Source organism: Pundamilia nyererei, unplaced genomic scaffold, assembly GCF_000239375.1.
Source record: "Pundamilia nyererei isolate P.nyererei 1_Seehausen unplaced genomic scaffold, PunNye1.0 scaffold00024, whole genome shotgun sequence".
Lineage (NCBI taxonomy): Eukaryota > Metazoa > Chordata > Actinopteri > Cichliformes > Cichlidae > Pundamilia > Pundamilia nyererei.
The window spans coordinates 1246747-1268190 of NW_005187425.1; the positions used below are offsets into that span (position 1 = coordinate 1246747).

General features: G+C 40.2%; 1 protein-coding gene across 3 annotated transcripts in view; it reads right to left on the reverse strand.

Moving 5' to 3' along the window:
• akt3a (v-akt murine thymoma viral oncogene homolog 3a) overlaps positions 1–21444 on the reverse strand; it is a 54699-nt gene that overhangs the window by 19143 nt on the left and 14112 nt on the right. For all 3 annotated transcript variants that reach the window (XR_001290306.1, XM_005727338.2, XM_005727337.2), the window contains exons 3-4: positions 5046–5171; positions 1710–1821 (exon numbers count right to left, since the gene is read on the reverse strand). Coding sequence is in view for 2 of the 3 variants with exons in the window: in XM_005727338.2 (XP_005727395.1) it covers positions 1710–1821; positions 5046–5171 (238 nt within the window). In the remaining variant the exon portion in view is untranslated. The remainder of the gene's footprint in view (positions 1–1709; positions 1822–5045; positions 5172–21444) is intronic.

Below are 21444 nucleotides of genomic sequence, written 5' to 3' on the forward strand. Positions count from 1 at the left end.
TGGGGTTTGAGGACGGTTGTAAAAGTAAATGAGGCACACACACACACACACACACACACACACACACACACACACACACACACACACACACACACACACACACACACACACACACAAACTCAAAGGATGCACAGAAGCATCTGTGGTCTTCTGGGCAAAGCTGTTCATTTTCTGGAGATAAACACCTCAGCTCCTCAGAAAGGAACTGAGCAGCTGGAGAATTTATGCCAACGCAACTTGAAAGGTCTCCTTTCCACTCTGTCTCTCTCACCCTCTCCTTTCTCTCTCACACCACCAAAAGCAATACAGTACAGACCTCTTCATACATCCCGTATCCCTGCCATTGATAATTCGTTTACCCATGTACTTTCCATTTATTTTACTTCAACATGATTTGTACTCATTTGGCTATTTTTGCTTCCCTTAATGGAAAAAAAATGCTTCGTCAAGCAGTCGTGGATGTCAATTTGACTGGTGGTAGCCACAGGTTATTGAGAAAGAGGCACGATACGCAAGAAAAATTCAAGCACCGACTTGTGGCATGAAAAACACCGCAACAACAGCTGACCCTGAAAGCAACAAACTGTCTCTTCTGGGAAGAGAGTGTAAATCAATTCCAAATGGAATGTAATACAAAGAATACATTACTGTGCAAAAATCAGCCTGTCATTTCTTTATATTTTGCATGCAATGATCCAAACTCTCTTGCAATTTTAAATTTCTTTTTAAGTGCTCTTGAGCAATAGTTCTCTGGGTTTCTGAAGGGCTTTCAAAGTGGTTCTTTGGCTGGTTTTCATTCATTTTTAGTCCAGTATCTCCACCTGATCATTTTCAGTTTAATGTTTTTTGTTTGTTGAAACACTAACCTATGCATCCTACAAGTATAAAAAGGCAACTAACTCGAGAGATGAACCACTGTCGTGTCTACATATAACAGTCAGCTTATCAAGGAAGCAATTTTAAATAACTTTTTTACAAGCGTATAATTTATTCTCATTTCTTTAGTAGAATCTAAGGAAAAGACAAACATAACACAGTTTGGTAAGCAAAAAATAATATTTTTGCACTAATGAGGTGATTGAAGAAGCTATTAGCCAAAAACTTGGAATATCTCAGCATGGTGCGCAGTATCATTAAAAATATAAGGAAACTGGAGGAGTGGAGGACACAAGCAGCAGTAGCATGCCCAAAAACATATCTATAGTGGATGAACAGGGTCTTAAAGTCATGCGTTCCAGCAAAGACCTGACACAGAACCTGAGGGATGCACCAGGACGTTCATAATATGTGATCCATCTACTGTTAACTGAAGTGTCATCAAAAATGGTCTCAGTGCAAGCGTAGCTATCAAGAAGAAATTCTTAAGGAAGGGAAATGAACTGGATTGAAAATCTGTGGCATTCACATTTTTGATTCAAGTTGTTGTCAATATGTACAGAAGACAGATGTACAACAGTGAGAGTCATCAATAAAACACGGTGGAGGCTCTGTCATGGTTTGGGGTTTTCAGCCAGTGCTGGAGATTTTCTCAAAACTGGTGGAATTAACATAGAAGAGACATTTTTTGGTATTCTGACTAATAAGTCTTAACTAGATTACAAAATGTCCATTCAGCATGCTGCACTCATTTCTCAGAGAGATATAGATACTCACTGATCAAACCCTGATTGTTGAACACTTTAGGAATTGTTGCCTAAAGGAAAACTGACCTCTCATCTGGGGAGTCCACATGGAACGTCCTCTCGATGACCGTGGTCCACTGGAGGCAGCGTATGATGAAGGTGTTTGACTTCGGCCTCTCTGTCTTCATCAGCTGACATTCTAAAAAGAAAGAAAGAAAGAAAGAAAGAAAGAAAGAAAGAAAGAAAGAAAAGAAAAGAAAAGAAAGAAAATGGGCACCCAGAGGAAAGTGATTTCTCCACTGTACGATGACTGCAATCACTTTGCACTCCAGAAAAACAAATAAGCAGAAACAAACTCAGATGAGGTCAGAGCACTTCTAACTCTACCAGAAATAAATTAAGATGTAGTGACTTCAGGTCAAAGTTACTTATGACTTATGACAAGTTAAAAATATGCACGTATAGCATGTCGGCCATTGGATTTGCCAGGGTATTTTTTTTCTACACTTGTGCCTAGGCAGTTGTTATTAGCAACATCTGTATTTTTCCTTTAAAGCCCTCTGCTGTTAAAAAGGCCTAGTCCTTGCCACAGTGACACTAGAATTCATTTAGCTAGAAAAAGAAGCCATGTAACAAATTACCTTTAACATTATCATTAAGAAAACATGCACTTTGTATTTTAATTTGTTGATTTAAAAAAAACGGCAACTTCAGCAACCAATGACTGTGCCAAGGGATATTATGTGGTGCACCACATACGCATCTGGTGACTATCAGAACAGACGCATTTCTATGAAAATAGGCAATACAGCAGTCCATTACTGCGCAAAGCATACTACAGTACACAAAAGCAGAAACGTATACACACATAGCCAGATGGGGCTGTGAGCTTGCTGTGGGAAAGAATGCATCTTCATTGCCCCTTTGCAGTCTCTCTGGTTTTTGGAGACGAGAACTGATGTAAAAGAGCCTAATGAGTCACCTTTTGTCCTCTCGTCTCCCCCACTTGCTCTACATATGTGACCCTCCATCTCTCTCTCTCCTGTTTTCTCCTCCCCTCTGTCCTCTTTTTGTCTCCTGTCATTCTCCGCTCACCTTCTCTCCCTCGCTCATCTCTCCCTTCCCCTCCTTATAATGCTATCTGTTTAACTGTGGCACAGCACAGCATGTCATGGCTCTGCCTAAATATAGACAGGAAGGTTAATGACAAGACCACAGTGCTTCGATGTAAACACACACAAAACTACACACACAAAGAAGCTACAACCTGACTTGTGAATACAGCCTGCAGTGTTGCCTGAAAACAATGTTATGCTATGGTTGATGCCAAAAAACACTCACACCCACACATAGACAAACACACACATACACACACGTAAAAGTAAAGTTTGAATGAAATTGGGTTGTTTGCCACAGCAGGCAATTGTGAAAACTGTGTAGCAGTGTTAGTGTGTGTGTGCGCGCGCGCACGAAAGGCTTGTATGTATGAGTCCCTCTGCAGGGAACAGGCCTGTACCATCTCTGTTCCATCTGACCGCTTCTGTTGTTCACGCACGCAAACACACACGCACAACCACGCAAAAACAAACAAACACATACACGCACACAGTCACATACACACACACACACCACCTGGCCTCCCAGCTTTGGGCAACAGATGTGGCAATGCCAGTGCTGTGCCAAGCAGCCAGGGCCGGATGTATGGCCTGGCTTGTCCTCCTCACAAACTCTTTCCTCTCCCCTTTTTCCTCCTTCTCCAGTCCTGTCTTCGTCTCCTCCTCCCTGTCTGTTCGGTGCTGATGATCCTCCTCTCTCCCAGTCCCTCCGTCCTTCTCTTCCTCCACCCTAATCATCCTTCCATCTCTGCCCTTCCCTCTTCTTCCTCTCTCCTCTGCCACCTCTGATCAGCTACCATCGCTCATTCCCCGTACTTGTCCTCCCTTCTGGACTCCTATCTTTCTTTCTCCACCTCCATTGTTCGATGTACCATTTTTTATCATTTTCTCTGAGGTATCAGCTTGTATTCTATCATACATCATATTTTCTGTTTTGGCTCTCGTCTCACACATATTCTCTGCCTCTCTGCAGATATTTCACATGCCCTGCAGGTGCCATTTGATTTAAAAGAATAAACATATTCGCCTCATTTATGTTATTTTGAAATCTGAGATATTGTGCAGCAATACAGTGTTAATTGGAAATAGATGCTAATAATTTTGGTGGCATCTGCATCAGGCCTTGTGCCAAGAGGGCAAACACCATCATAGTAACAATCAGATTATGTATAAACATGAACTAGAGTAAACAACTAGATAATACATACTCATTTATTCATTAACAGACAGCTGCTGTGTGTTACACTATATTTTTTATAAAACAACAAAATGATCTGGTTCATTTTGCAAAATTAAACAAGGTTATCTGCTCCTTTATCTCATTTCAGCTTGAATGGTAGTCCTTGTGGTACTCCCCCAAAAAAAATCAGGTTTACTGCCTCCACATGTGCCCTCAGGCAGTTCAAGATCCCTGCCTAGTTGCACAACTTACTTCTCGAGGACTTTTATTACACGCATTCTTTAATACTGACAGAGATATAACTGTCTTCTCAACCCGCCTCCCTCACTTGTAGACTGATGTTCACTTGGACAGATGGTAATGATTTTGTTTTCTTCCATTTCAGTCTTTCATTTTATCTGCTATAAGGCACTTTCAAACTTTACTATGATCTGACTGATATCTTTAATCAACGTTACATGAAAAAGTATTTTACTGCATTTCCACTAAGCCCAGCTAAGTCCACTTTTATTCTCATTTCCCAGACTTAATGTCTTTAATCTATGTGTAGTATAAAGTAACCTTAACTTGAGAAAAATTGATATTTTAAAAACAGAAAGGTGCCTCTTTAGTTAATAGAAACTCAGTTCTGTCTTATAAGCAGTTGGAGGCAATACTGGTGGTTATTAAAAGTTCATCAAGTGCTGAGTTGTCCTAAAGCAAGACTGTGACTCAGTACCACCTGCAGAGATTCTTCATTGAACTGAAATGTTCCCTTCACAGATAAATTACAGTAGGTGTTACCATATCATTACTTAATTATGAGCCTCCAGAGAAGTATGCAGGGTACTTTGGTAATGTACGTAGAGGAAAGATGCAGGTTCCTGGCTACTAGTCTTCCCATATACCCTGCTTACAGTTTAACATTTCAATATCTTTAAGGTGCTGACATGATCGGTCAACTGAATGTTGAGATTCAAACAAAGAGATGTAATCTGCAGCTGCATCCCTCTGACAGAAATCTGTGGATCATCATTTTCTCACTTGCCTTTAATGTTCCTGTCTGTATACAATGTAAAAATTCATGTACACAAAAATTTAGAGCACAGTGTCAAGAGTCTATAATGGCATATGTTGTAGGTAACATACTTGCTACTGAGAAGTTATTTAAGGGGTAGGGCAGGTCGGCATCCTGAGGTTTCTCTTTGTAGCCGATGAAAGAGCCGTCTGTCTTCAGCAGGAAGTAGCGCGGTCGCCAGTTCTTTATGTATTCACCTGAAAAGAAAGATGAACACAAAAAGAAAGAAAATGTAGGAGTTAAATATCTTCAATAAATACTTGGTGCACACACAGGTAAATTCAGATCAGATTCAGAGGAAAGAGTGATGCTGATGGAATAGTTTATTCAGGGGTTGTGATGATTACTATAATCATCATGATATATGGACAGTCGCATTAACTGCAACAATAATAATGCTAAGGATTTTAAATACAGATTTTATTCCCTGGACAATTAGGAGCCTGCTCAACTCTCATCTGTCCAAAAGATGTCTCACACACACACACACATATACACTCTGCAGTGTTGCACAAACACACACTTACACACAGCATCTCTATGGCTCCCACAGCGCTTGCCAGATTCAGATCGGATTATCATGTAAAAAATGACAAAAACATGTTTACCAGCGCAGAACTCAAACTATCCATGCCAGAAACATCATCTGGCTGATACATGGGCAGGTGTTGAGGTGACGACCCCTCTACCAAATACTCACAAGCGGACACACAACGCACACAAATCTACAAAAACCACTGGTCACTAGAAGACAAGAAAGAAGAGACAGATCAGATGAGACAAGATTACATCAGATAAGATTGCGTATCGAGAATAACCCTTCCTAGACTGCAGAGACAAATATAAACATCTGCTGAGCAGCTGGTGGCAGAGTTTTACCCAACTGGCTGGCACAGACTGACGCAAAGGTGGCACCACAGCTTTATCAGATGACCCGCTGCAGGATTACATGAGTGTCAAGCACTTCCACACCACAGAGGCGGATAACACTTACTGGAAAACAGCATGGATACACACATGGATTAAAGTGCACACGTGTGCAGATTCACACAAAGTTGGACGAGTAGAATGAGTGCACATACAGGGTGAGATGGAAGCTGTGTAAACGTCTGAGTTTGTCATTTTAAGCAGCTGAAACCTCAGCCCCTTTAAATAAACTAGCCAATGTTTGACACGTGCATACTTCGCACACTTTTAACACACCTTTTCCACATAATATGTGCAGAAATGCTCACAGCTGACATACAAAGCTCAGTAACAGTTTTGATCACCTTGTTTCAGCTAATTCGCTGGGAGAAGAGAACACGGAGAGCTTATATATGTGTGTGTGTTCTATTTGCGACATCCATTTAAAGCGGAAATGACAGCAGGCCGTGCTCGTTAACACATCGCAGAAAAACACCTGCTCCACTGAAGGAACCATGCGACTGCGGGCCCTGCCGGTACCTCTGGGCGCTGATGGTGGTAGAGGTGCATGTGTGTATTTGTGTGTGTGTGCGTGTGTGTGGCGCAGAGGGGAGTGATTGCAACTGATCTGAACCACCACACACAGACAGACAGACACATAAAATGTTTGTGGGTGCCAGTGCGTCATCAGGGCTACCAAATCACACCTCTCCTCTCCTCTTCTCTCCTAGTCTCTATTTTTCTCTTTTTCACAAATCCACCCACTCTCTCCTCCTTTCCTATTTCCTTCTCCTGTTCTTTCAGAAACAAAGCATATTCTTTGGATCACTTGCTACTGATAAACAGAGTGCTGCAAGAGGGGCTGAATGGGAGGGGTGGAGAGAGGCATAAGGAAGATGAAAGAAAAAATATTAAAGAAAGCATTCCAAAAAATATGGGGGGAGAGGGGGGTAGATTATAAACAAGCAAAAAAAATACAAACCAGAATCTCTCATTATTCTGACCAAACAATAATAGATAATCGGGCATAAAAAAAGATAATAAATATTTAATGAGGTTCACAGTTAATCAATTCAGCATTTTGTTATACTGTGGGTTTTGGTTCCCTGAAGCAGGAATGAATGTTTCTTTCATTGCTACTTTGTGAATAAATGTAAGTGGAAAATCACTAGACTTTCTAAACAACGTGTGCTTTATAAAGTCCAGAAAAAATTATCTAAGGCAATAAAAGCCCTGTGATAAATACTGAAGGTTATAATGTTCAGTGCTTGTGGAGACCGTGTCTGGAAAACATTATGATGAGATATTCTCTTCTGTAGCTAAGATAAGCTCCTTTAGATTTGCATCAGAGAAAGTGTATTAATGCTCTATTTATTGAAAGTTTAATTGCGAGGTTAGATATCTTTATGATATTTTATGATTTAATCATTAGATATTAATCAGTAGACAGAAGTTAATGATTAATGATTGAAAAAAACTTCAAGTGAAACTAAGTAACTTAAAAGTGGATTAAGAAAGAGATGGATGGACTTTGAAAAGATGAAGATGAAGTAAAAATTAAACTAAATACAGATGTTCAGTGTTTTTAGAGATTGAAGATGTCATGATCCATCTTTATGGAAGCCAGAACGAGCCCACCCAAAGGTCCAATCCAATTGGATAGCTTTGCACAGTGTAAAAACTGAAGGAGGGTTTAGGATATCTATTTTTCAATGAAATGCACAGGAGCACCAATGCCAGAATTACTATACAGAAGAGAAAATGTCAGGAAAATTGTGTTTTTCATATAATGTATGTACAATATTTTGCAGGTGTCCTATTGGCCCGGCCATCCTGATAGTACTGCAGGCAGTGTAAAATCATCTGTGGTCCACAGCATAAAATGTTTGCAATAAAAAGTAAACTCTACAGTACTACTGAAAATATGTAGTCCCTCTGTGCACATTTAGTATGTAATGTTGTTTTATTGCTGAAGCTAACCTAATGCAACCTTGTAGTAATGTTACTAAACTACTCAGCAAGCCTCCCAAGATTTCTGTATCAATAAAATATAATGCTCATATTTTAGATAAACCATTGTGTCAGTGATCTAAAAATACATTTTATTGGAGAGGTTTACGATTAAGTAAACAGGGTAATCATTTTTGGTTTTCATACCATGACATCTTAATATGGGTATCAAGAATCAAATTGACATTCCTACACATCACACAAACTGAGTTTGGCAGTGCACATGTAAATTATTATTGTGCAACTGTGTTCAGCTCTTATAGATATGCATCAGACATTAAAAATGAATGAATATAAGATCTATGGTGGAAAGTTGACAGAAATTAGCAGTTTTGGAGGTTTATCCGTTCCAGCTGTGAGCTCAGAAAGGAATGAAAATGGAAACTGATCATCTGGAAAAAAGAAACTCTGCTTAACTTCAAACTGGATTGAAAAAGAGATGGATTGACTGTCAAAATGGATGAAGATAAAGAGAAAGTTAAACTGATAAAACTATTATAAACTGGCAGCGACGGCTGGCCTGCCGGTCCAAGTCCAGTCATTTCTATGAGTCAGTTTCTAGATGAGGTGTCCAACCAATGGAAGCCTGTGGTTGGCCACTTCATCCCTCAGCTGTCCAGTACAACTGAAAACATTTAAGCGATCCTTCTGGCCAGGCCTAGACAGCGTGTACGTGAGTGTGTGAGTCTGTGAGTGTGTTTTTCTGTGTGTACATGTCCACTGGGGGGCGGGGGAGGGGGCAGCCAGGGGTGGCACAGACGGAGAGAGAGGAGATGGACAGTTGTCCGCACACGCCGTTCCAAACAAACACAAGCACACGCGCATGCACATACACGCACACACAGACTAAAACAATTCTGCTCTGACCGATCCAATTCTCTGTATGATCCAATGCTGTTCTGTCAAGCTATCCCGTCTTGGCCCTGCCTGTAATGAGTCCAGCGAGCTCTCCCACTCTGGACAGCTTGTCTGGGGAGCCACATGTCTCTAGCTTGGACTGCTGGAGAAAACAGAACAGCCGGTCTCCTTCCCACACCATCTCTCTCGGACTCCTCACTTCAGTTTCATTTAGTTTTCTGCACAACTTTACTTTTCCCTTAAGGCCAATTAGTAAATACTACAGTACACAGTGCTTAAAACAACAGGAGTCTCTTGTTTCTTGTTAGAACGACAGGGTATCAGTAAAACAGGAGAACGTGGGAGATCTGAAGGATCGAAGGAACAGAAGATGTTTAGGAGAATAGGATACACCATTCTGAAGTGTATTCAAATTGCTTCAAAAAGACGACAAAATATAGACTTCAGCAGGAGATGTAAAGTGCTCTTTTCCATATAATTAGAAACGAGAGGTTGCATATTCATACATTCCTCTCTATTCCGTTTTCTGTAACTATTAGGAAAATATTAAATAAAAGTGTAACGCTGACTCACAAAGGTCAACATGACATAAAAATCAAGCTAGACTTTTTTAAAGTAATTTTTCCGACTTATAGGAGAAATAAATCTCGTTGGCACCTCCTCCAATTGCAGCTTGTGGATTTAGCAGAAAGAAGCAGAGATGAATCAGCTGTGACTGTGTCCGTTCCAAGCTTTCTGATTGGACAATTACAACAATGCGCTCGCTAACTGTCACTCAATTAGCGGACTGATTAACTATTCATTTCGGGGCGGAGGAAAAAAGAGGAGAGAATCAGTGAGGGAAATGCAGAGAGAATAAATGGGGAGACAGGTACAAATGACGAGGCTGAAATTCAGCCAGCAAAACAGGAATGAGACACACAAACTTGCACAAACTTCTTTAGTCTCTCCCCATCTCTTTGTTTCGCACTGACTCCTTAAGGACATCGGTATACCTCTGCTCTCCTGATTTAACCACATTTTAGCTGAGAACACGACAGACGAAAATCAGGAAAAGCTTTGATGACAATTAAATAAATAAGTCCATAACTATGTGAGCTCACCAGCCATTTGTTAATCAACCCAAACAGGGATTTAATTTAATGCTTTGGCCGAGGCTAGAGCTGATATGCAGATGGTGCAGAGACGGGGCTGTGTGACTGGCACTCTGGGAGCTGGAGAGGTGGTGGGTGGTGGTGTATAGAGGTAGGGAGAGGCGGGGATGAGGGTGGAGGGAAATTTCTGCCACGTTCCAGCACATACACAGCAGCTCACCAGCAGAAAGAAAAACGTCTGGCCACATAACACCACACACTCACTTCCATATAACAGGGTTTTCTTGCAATCAGATTTACTGCTGTTTTGTATTTCTTTAAATTCGTTTTTTTCATGTATTTTATGCCTTGAATGTTTGCTTTCAATCCTAGTTAGTTTGTTAGTTTCCAGAGCAGATTTAGTTGAGCTTTTATTAGTCTTTTTATTTATTATTGTGACATTCCAGTTACTCAACATCTGCACCAGGACAATCTGCTGACAAAATGTGACCATAACAGGCTAAAAATTAAAACTAAAGAATTTTCTCTGCATTTTTATTTTAGTTTAGTTTTATCTATTATTTCTTTTAGTAAATCTTTTTTTTCCACATTTTTTTTTTTAGAATTTGATTTAGTGTTTAATAACATTGGTTTAACAAAAAAAACAAAAGCAAATATGGTAACTGCTTTCCAACTGTCTTGGCTATTTTTGGTCATTTTATTAATCAGACTTCATTTACTAAACATGGATGTGAAAGGACGTGCATTAAAGCAAAAAATTATCATGTTTAAAAAGCATTGAAAAACCAAAATATTATGCAGTTGAGCTATAGTAGGTGGGCAGGAATTACTGTTTTTTAGGGGTTTAACGAACCATTGTGAAACAAAAGCAGAACACAGTCAAACTGGTAGGTGGGCTTTTAGCTGACCTCTTTATTGACAAAAGTCAACATACATCACAAGACATTGTGTGAAGGAGTTTTAATGTGCAAATCTAAAGCAGGTACAAAAGGCATTAACAGATCGTGTGGAGGACGAAGAGGTACACCTAACTGGTTTCTGATGTTAGGAAAGGTAACAGTGTAGTGACTGCACAAAGAGCACGGAGAATACGGGGAACTGGGAGAACTGTGCTGAAAGACGCTTCAATATGACTATATCTTTCGGAGAGTTTGTCCAGTATATGCAGCTGCACAAGACATTTACTGTCAGTCTCACTGGTTCAAAAGAGCGTAAAATTTTAGCATTATCTGGAGAGTCTACTCCATCAGCCATGTGAGCATTTATTAGGAAATATCTCTATGCGTGACCTCAACCCCAGCAATTCTAACTCCAGTCTGCTCAGACTTCTTAAGGCGAGTCCAGACTCTTCAAAGCCAATCTACTTAGTGTGCATTAGTCTCATTACCACATTACCAGCGTGTGCATGACTGCTTTAAATACAGTGAGAGCATAAAACTTATGCTACGTGCTCCCTGTAAAACTGAGATGGCATTTTTCCTGCTTGTGCTGTGTTTAAGCATTTAGTGCTAGAGTAATTGTAGAAGCTTATAGCGCTGTCTGTGGGGCGTTACTACACGGAGCCACAACAGTGTAATGATGAAGAGGATGTCATGGTGAAGAGTGAGGGGAAAACACTGAGCAAGATACTGAGTGAGAGTGAGACAAGGCCCAGTGTGTGTGTGGTTGAAGCTATGACAGTGACAGAAAGCTGGGACAGGGCAGGGCAGCCACAGGGTGACCAGATTGAGTGTAAACCCATGGGAGTATGTCCATCCCTTGGGGGCCAAGGAGATTTTACCCAGCCAGCTGCACACAGCCAGAGCCTCCTGGTAAGCTGTGCTGGGTGCACTTAGACACACACTCACACATGCATGCAGCATGCCCTGGTGCCCCTCTGCTCCCTCAGCTGGTACAGAAGGAGGTACACTCATGGACTCATGCACACACACATACACACTGGCAGCATACACATTCAATTGCAATACAAGGAATACAACATCTCTTTTGGGGAAACATTACTACAGAATTGAACCTTTTTTTTCTCCCCTCGATTTATTTCTTCTGCTTAAAAAAAATAAAATTCTTCTCTTTTTATGATATCCTCTCCTGCAGTACCACTACAGTCCAGTAGATGGTGGTGGCTCCCTGAAGCATGGTGGCCACTGCTGCTGTGCTGGAAAGTGACTGACAAACATGGTTCAGCCAAGATGCCGCTCATTCTAATCCCCCTAAGAGCACAGTTGTGAGTGTGTGTGCTAGTGTGTGTGTGTGTGTGTGAACAGTATATATATAAGATGGCAGTTCCGTGTTTGTATGTCAATTGATGTCAGTTTGACCATTTCTCCAGTTCAGTCAGCTTCAATATGATATACATTTTAACGTCATAAGAAAAAAAGTGTCATATCATGATATCATTGCTATAGCAACAACATTTACATTCCCTAATGCACGAAACAATGAGACCAGTCCAGACATGTCCGACAGCCAGAGCCGCATGTCGCCCTCCAACGACAGTGGTAAAGGTGGAAACAACAAACTTGTTTTACCACAAAACCAAAACAAAATGCACACATCATACAATTCAACCAGGCTAGGAAGGCACGCAAGGAGATAAGCAGCAGGTGATGTATGGCCCAAAAGTAAACAAATATTCAATGGCTAAAGCACATGCTAGTTAGACTCCATATAACAGGAAAACGGGAACAGCAAACAGTGGATGGAAATTACTGATGTGGTTAAATATTGTGCGGCCAAGTATATGGTGCCAACTCATATGATAAAAAAGGAGTGCTTTAAGCAGCACCCAGGCTAAAACATCCCAAGCAGAAAATATTTTTGAATTTCAGTTTTATTATGTGACCGCATTGTGTAGGGTCTGTCACCCACCCCTACAGCAAAGCTTTGCTTTGTAAAAGACAAAGAACAGATATGTAACACACACAAAAATGCCCACAGAAGCTTATGAACTTCAGAATGTGTGAGGAGTTTTCTGACTTAATGGTGACATCCAAAGTGTTTTGCGATTCCCCATCTGCCCAGCTTTATGTTCTATGCTCTTCTGTTTTCAGAAATCAGTCCTGTGACGAGGTATTATTAGGGGCATGAGACACACCTGGGCCCAGAATGACCTCCTGTCCAGTAAATGAAGCCTGGTTCAGTACAAATTCTTCTCCTTACACATTACAGAGGCTTCTTTTTACAGTTTCAGCTACAAATAAAATACATCTCTACTTGAACCTGACTGGTGCTGACCTTTAGGGACTGGAGTACATAAAAAAATTAACTCATTTGACAGCAATTTACATTAACCTACCCATCAGATTTAATTGCTTATTAACTGAAGGTGCCAAAATGCTGATCCAGGCAGTCCAAGCCCACTTTAACCCCTGCTCTCAAGATATTCTCGAGGCATTAAATTGATGTATGCCAATTACTGCAACTCGTGATAATGATATTTAAAGTTGATAACAGAAAAAACTCATGCTAAATTTTTTTTAAGTAATTTAAATGCATTTTTCCGTCCTTAAAACTTTACGTGACTCAAAGGTAAGTTAAGTTTGAAATTTCTATCCAAATACACCAATTTACTTTGAGGGGCTGTAAGTCAGAAAACTGTCATAGTTTGAAGGTACAAAACAAAAACAAACAAGTTAATACTAATATATCTGCAATAGGCCAACATCAGCCAAAAGCAGGAAATCAATACATAAGATGACCATTTTTTATTTATCAGAAAAATATTATACTATTTTTTGCAGACTTTCCCTAAAATTGTTACATTTTTTAAAATTCGTAGTTTGTTTGTCAGTGTATAAGTAAGATTTAGATATGCAAGATATGCAAATATTGATGCTGATAGAATCATTAACCGGACAATCCAGGTTTAAATCTGTAAATTCTGTCAACAATATTCAAAACAGCTCAGTCAGATGGTCTGCCCCGCCAAAATACATTTTTATATATAACCATCCACCCCCACACGCACAACTACCCAGGCAGCATGTCACTGAAAACACGAAGACTGATGTGTTTGTATGTCTTCTCGCACATCAAGAAGGTAAAAATACAATCTGAGCTAACCAGAAAAAAAATCCTTTGCATTCAAACACCCGATAACATTAGGAATGACATGCTGCCTGTGTTCAGAAAGAGGTGGATCCAATGAGATTAGGAAAGGCACACACACAGCCAATAAGCAGGCTAATCATATTGTACTGATTGTTGGTATATTGCTCCTCTTTTTCTCTCCTTGAGGCATTGTGTGTTAGCACCCTGGATTTCTTTATTTTTGTATGACTGGCAATTACATTTAATGCAGTAATTAAATGCTGTATAGATATTTCTCATTTGCTTTTAATATAAATATAATTTAAATCTTTAGCAGGTCTAAATATATTTTTAAATTGTTTCAAAAAAGGCAATTTACTTCCCTCAACTATTACTTTCAGTTAGTTCATGCCTGAGAGGCGCTGTTTACAAATGAAAATCATCATAACACCACCAAAGTTATCAGTGGTTTCCTGATGACTAGTCTGGTTCTGCTGCAATACACTTATGTCCCTTCTTGATATTTCTCTGTTTATCTGGGTTAAATGTTGAAAATGATGAAGCGGTTTAAGGTTTTAAAAAGTTACAAAGATTTTACTTGTTAGTCTGGAGCAAAAGGAGGAACAAGCCAAGTCAACTTTACTTACAGAGCATTTTAAAAACAGCTAGCACTGACCAAAGTGCTGAACATAAAATATGAAAAAATTTAAATATGAATACTAAAAATAAAAATACAATAATAGTAAACAAAAAAACAATACCAGTATGGGCTCACAATTTTACAACGGGTTGCATTCCCCCCATTCAGTATTTGCTATATTCATACTGTGCATTAACACTTAGAAGTGCATAGCTTTGAGGGTCCCCATTTAAATCTGACATTCATATTCAAATTATTATCCTGTTTCTTTGCCTCATTGGATATAAAACTATCCAATCAGGGGAACAAAGTAACACAACTGGACCAATCATTCAGTGAGAATAGCTTGCCATCAGAAATAGAAGGGGAGGGTCAGGAGATAGACACAGCTGTCTAACTATTGCCCACAACAGACTCAAGGGGGGTGTGGATGTGCGTGTGTGTGTGCGTGTGTGCGTGTGGTGGTGAAGCCCAACCCTGTCCAGTTAAGCAGTGGTGAACAGGTGCAAAGCTTTGTGCATGGATGTGTGTGTGTGTAAATCACCATTATTCCAGAGTGGCTGGCCCTGTATTATTAATTCAGAAATACTGGGCTGGGGCTAAGGGCGGCAGCTGGCATTATGTGTGCATGTGAGTGTTTGTGTGGCCAACATAAGACCCCCTCCCTGATCATTTGTGAAGCCCCTATACTCTTCTAGATCAACAGAGAAGCACTGTGCCGTTTGTCTCCTTGAATGCCTGTAAACTTTATACACACCACCACACATACACACTACTCTGCAACCACAAATACACACTCATGCACGCATACACACTAGAGCACAATAGCTCAGCCCCACAGGCAAGAGTAAACAATCAAGTACTATACCCCAAGTATTGTCAAGAGCACCGCCTCCCCTGCACCAGTACTGCCCCCAACACACACCAGCCCAGCCGCGCCTCATTCAAAGGGTCCATTCATGTGCTGCACTGAAGGGCCGACAGTAAGTGCTCTCCACCTCACTAACTGCTGCTCTCTGCTCTCCTCTCCGTCCTGCATGTTTACCTGTCTGTCTCTCCACCTGCCTCAGTGTGTGCCCATCTGTCTATTACGGTGAATTCACTGTGGGCATATTTAGCACAGCTCATTCACACACTTTTTATTATTTTCTCACTAAACTTTGTTCTTGCAACTCAGAAATTGCGATGCCAACAAATAACCAGAGAAAAGAGACTTTATTTAGTTTTTTATGTGATGAAGTACATAAGTAATATAGTTGTTTACATCTGAATTCAAGGATAATGGATATAGAGGGATGTGACAGACTGCAGTTCATAAAGCTTTTAAAATGTGACACTTATTCAATTCCCCTCACAATTACTCACTCCTCGTCGTCTGAACGAAAATCATATTTGTTTTGGTTCACCTGCAACTAAAACTTCCCGATGTCTCATAAAGACACCACAACTCAGTTCAATAAAAGACTTGAGCGTAAGCCTTAAAAAATATTTTCAGGGTCTTGTGGAAACAGTGGCGCCCCAGTTGTGCCCACAACAAGAGACTTGTGCTTTCACAGGTAAGGGTGAAAGCAAAGTAAAGCTGTCTATAATTCTGTTAGAGACCAAAAGCACAAGACCTCAGATACCAGAATGAGCTTCCATTGGTAGGGGCTCACCCTAAGTTCTGCTCATGACAATGGCAAGAATAAACTAGGCGTCTAGTTTTGGTTGGACATGGTTTGGGCATCTCCAACCAGATGTAGACCCCTAGGCAGGCCAAGGATGCTGAAGAAATTACTTCACCTCTGCATTCCCATCCTCAGGAGGTCTGGGCATCTCTCCTTAGACTGCTGCCCCCATGACTCAACCTGGGTGATCAATGAATGGATGCCTGGATGGATGGATTGCTTATTTAAAATTTGGCAGTGTAAATTCAGGAAGTATTACAGACTTTGGGGAAATGAATCACAGTGTGATTGCAATTAGTGACCGCTTGCCTGTCTGTAACACTTTGAGGTGGCAGACAGTATATTACTTTAACTACAGCAAACACTTTTCTCTCTGTCCCTGGGAGCTGGTGCTTGTCATTTTGTAACGCCTTTCTGTCTGAGAGGCTGTTTTTGACAACTTGTCCACCTCAGCTGGCCAGCATCAGGCACTTAGGCCTCTCACACAGTTAAAAAGAAACAAAGATGGCTATATGTGTGTCATCTATGCTGTAATCAGTTTTAGCCAATTACTAATGAAAATTAAACCTTTAATTTTCATTTAACTCAAAGTATTCATATTAAGTATTAAATCTGCTACTTGCACTTCCTGAAAATTACAAACAAGATTAAAAAATACATATGCCAGACTAAAATCAAACCAAAGTTTTCACACGCAGTTATGTTAAAATTCATTCACTACAATGGGGAAATGGGACAAAAGTTCCCAGTCAGTAACAGCTAACTACTGTAATTGCAAAAGAAAAAGCTTCCAAACAAGTGATCAATCAAAAAGTGAAGGCAACAAATCATTATATATGCCACTCCCCTAACAGTAAAGAGGAAATGATAGATGACTGAAGTATAGAAAAACTCCAATATACAGACAAAGAACACCAGCTAACAAGCAGTACGATTTATCTGACTTTAAAATATTTCTTGAGGTTTATAGTTGCACCAACTTGTTCAACTGTTTGCTCTCCGTGTCAAATGGCTCATCTGTTTCTCCACAGAGTATTTCACCAACAAAGACATACGCCCAGTGAAACAAAACGTTGGTGAAGGGAGATAAAATCGCATTTTTGGTTAAATACTTAAGAATATTTGTGAACTTGCCAGTCTAGTCCTGCAAACTACTTAATAAGCAGGCAATGTCCCAGGCCTATTCCAGCTCAAAATATTTTGTGGAAACACTCAAACCACGGAGCAATATCTGAATATGGCAGATGTTCGTCATCTTTTCTTCTCAGTTCTCCCCCTCCACCTCCTCTCATACAGCAGTCTGCTGTTGAACCTCATGTTCCAGCCGCTATGCTGTGAGACATCTGCACCTCACTCACTGTTTCTTTCTTTCTTTTCTGTCTCATCTTTCCTGTCTATGCAAACACACATACACACACACACAGACAGAATTCTTTGCTTGATGACAGATGGCAAGTCAACAATTGTACAGCGTCAGTCTCTCAAAACACAGACACACACACCACATGTACACACAAACACAGAAACAAACACCACCTCCTTGTCCTCCTGTCCCTTTGTGTCCAATCCCTTGTCAAATGCCTTGATTTGTTTCTTACAGCTGAGAGTATGCATTAGTGTGTGTGTGTGTGTGTGTGTGTGTGTGTGTGTGTGTGTGTGTGTGTGTGTGTGTGTTTCTTTACCTTGGTATATTAAGCAGTAGTTTAATGAGAGCATGGTGAAGAGCGGGTCCCAGCCAGTGGACCATATGGGGGCCATTTAGCCCCCTCAGAACATTGAGCCAAGCCTTGCTGACATGATTACCACTGCTGTCCACTGCTCTACACTAGTGTCAGATTGGGAACGGGGAATTTTATCATGGACAGCTAATTAATGACTGGAGATTGGCAACCATAGATGGAGGAGTCTGAGGGAGGATGAAAAAATGTTGTCACTGTTTGGTGTTGTCTTCTTCTGTTTTTAGTCAGGCCAAATAACCAAGATTCTGTGAAACATGTGTATACCAATAAGAAAAATGCATGCAAACAAACATGTACACGTGCAGTAAAAAAAAAACATGGTCACATTTTATGCATTTTCTCTGGTCTGCATGCACTGTACACCTTTATACCTTTATTAATGCATGTATTTATTCATGTGTCACATTTTCAGCGTGTCTGTGTGGCACAGCAGGCTGAAGCTAGTGGCTCTGTTAATCCCGTCAGGGACAGATTACAGGTGGGAAGTTATAAATAGACTGACTGACCCTTTAACCATGATCACTGTAACATCAACATGCAGCTCAACTATTAAGTCAGGCATAGCAGGAGCAAACTCAAATCAAACCTACTGAAGACAGTTTTAAAAAAAGTGTTTCATGCAGTAATCAATCATTCTTCTACATGAGCTTAAAGACAACCTCAGATGTAGTGGTATGTCTTGGCTTCACATACAAGCAGAGGTCTTCACACATGCACTACAACCCTCTGAGCATTTTAGATCTTACCCCACAGAGGTGTATGCGAGAACTCAAATCCACAAAGTTGGATCGGACAATAAAAACTCTGCCCTGCCAGCTCACTAGTACTGCACAAACTGTGATCCTAGACTGTGTGAGAAGAGTGAATTTAAGCAAGCAACTACATATCCTATGTGCTCATTCCTGCACACTCCATCCAGGCATAACTTACTCCTAAACCAACCCAATAGCCATCAGTCAGATTCAGAAATGCTGAATAAAAATTTTAAAAAAGGGGCTCCAATAACCACAAAAACCTCCTTCCTGGCTTCTGTAACAGACGATGCTCTGTGGAGCTCATGCTCGGACTTAAAAATGAGGCAACAAAGAGCTCTGTGCTACAAATTGAAGAGAAATGCATCAAGTATGCTGTCCAGTTGCTTTGAGCAAACAGATGTACACCACTGTCGACCATTTTGGTTCTGCTGAAAACACCTTTGTTGTGTTATACACCTGATTTATTCTTGCTGCACCCAAATCAACTGCAACATCCATTTTTTCCCCAAACAGGGGATAAAGCATTTCTTAATTCATCCTTATCTTATTTGAAACTTCAGCATGTGAAAAAAAAAATCATACAAGAATAAAATCATCACAGAGAAAAAACTGGGCACCAAAAACAGTTTCTAGGGAAATTTTCAGCATGGACATACTAAATAATACACACACTGTTACTGGAGCAGTAATCATTTTGTCAGCTGTGGTAAGCAACAGCCTGGCTAGTGTCGTCCTGTTGTCAGTGTGAAAAGCAGTTCTAAGACATACGATCAGACTGTGCTGTTCTATTATTTAAAAAGGCACAAACAGACAGTATATCTGATTATCTGTAGTACTCGATACTGGAGAGAAAAACTAGTTTGAAATGGAGCTGTACAAGGTCTCATTACAGCATTTTATTAAATACAGTAGACTATTATTTTTCAGAAGTTTTAATATCATATCAAGCTATGGATTAAAATTTTGTGAAAACTGGAAAAGAAAAAAAAATGGCCACATAAAAAACCAAAACAGTCTCACTCTGGGGTAATACTTCTGTCAGCTACTGTAACACTTACATTAGCTGCTAGCGACTAGGAACTAATCTGTTGGCCCAAATCAGCCAAACCAACCCCCACTGTAACCTGCCTTCTCTAATCAACCCAAAGCCTGCTCCCACCAGCTCTCAATAACCTCAAGATGTTAAACCACACACTACCCTATTAGTCTAATCTGTGTTAGCACATTTAAACATAGATTCTGGTTTCCACTTAAACTCAAATTGCTTTGTCAAGTAAGGACAGTGCAGCTGCTGTCAACAGATCTTATTAAACTAAAGACACATCTACAGGCTCCCTTTGGAACAAGGGAAAATACTTGTGGAGGAACCTGAGGCGTGTAGGAAATCTAGGATACATAAAGGTTTTTTCCCTTAAAAAAAAACATTGTCTGGGCTAAATTTGAAAAACGAAGCAAGCATTGGCAACAATATTCAACAATAGCCTTACTGGTGCAAGTGGCATAAACCATGTTGTTAAAGAAATCCATCATATAACATCTGTTAGTTGTTGGATTTGTGTTGCGTGACCATGAAAATGTCTAACAAGCTTGAGTCACATTCTTATATATACACACAGTAGCACCTTTATATGAATGAATTATTAATTTATATATGTATTAAATTCTAACATTGATAATAAACTGTATAATTTGTTTAATTATTAGCAGCAGATGACAGACAATATGTTTAGCTGAGGGTGCTTCTGATCACACTTATTACTAATCAAGTGAAAGGAGTGATAATGTATAGCATGTAAGCAGGGTGCATTAAGCAAAATTTGGATTCTGACAATGATTTTCAGAGTAGTGATAAATAATAACTAACAATAACCTTGTGAAGTGTACATGTGTGAATATATGTGCATCCACCCACAGTGTGATCAAATGTTTGAGGTCAGCATATTGATGATCCTGAGCTGCAAACTAATCCCATTATTCAACCTCTCCTCCTTTACTCCCCGCTCACTTCCTCTGTCCAAGCTGTTCATCTGCAGTGATCAGCACTCCATTCATTGATTCACTCATTCATTTATCCAAGACTGCCTAACTCTACATTAATTCATTCACACACCCATCCATTACTCCAGGAGTGTCCTTGTGCATGGCTTTTATAGGGATGCTTCAGCCGATCTTACTGAGCTGACAGTTATATTGCTTCAGGCCATTGAGCTCACAACTCGCAAAATTTATCCGTGGTTATGCTGAGGCAGTGTAACGCTAACACAGACATAATCCAAAAATCAAAAAACATATATTCCAGCTAAACACAAAGTTATCTGTGTATGTTATCCATCTACATTTTGTGTCCACACGTGCTAGCTGCAGGTCTTTTTAGTTCACAAGTTGGCTTCCTCTGTTCCATATTGGCTCTACCTGTCACAAACTGTCTCTCTGCTGTTCGTCTGTAGGCTCTGCAGACTAGTCTGTCTGCACTGTGCTGTCAGTCTGTCTGACTGCCTGGCTGTCTGCCATTCTCTGCAGTGTAGAGTGAGTCATTCTCAGGACAATGGAGACAGTTTGTAAAGCCACACTGGAGCGTACACTTCCTCCGGATGTGCAAGAGGATGCCATTCATAACAAAGCCTTCACTGTCTGTGTGTCTACTATTGGCCTGTAGAATAAGTTTGAGAAAAAGAGGGGATGAATAGTGGTACATGGAAATGAGAGAGAAGAGAAGAGAAGAGAAGAGAAGAGAAGAGAAGAGAAGAGAAGAGAAGAGAAGAGAAGAGAAGA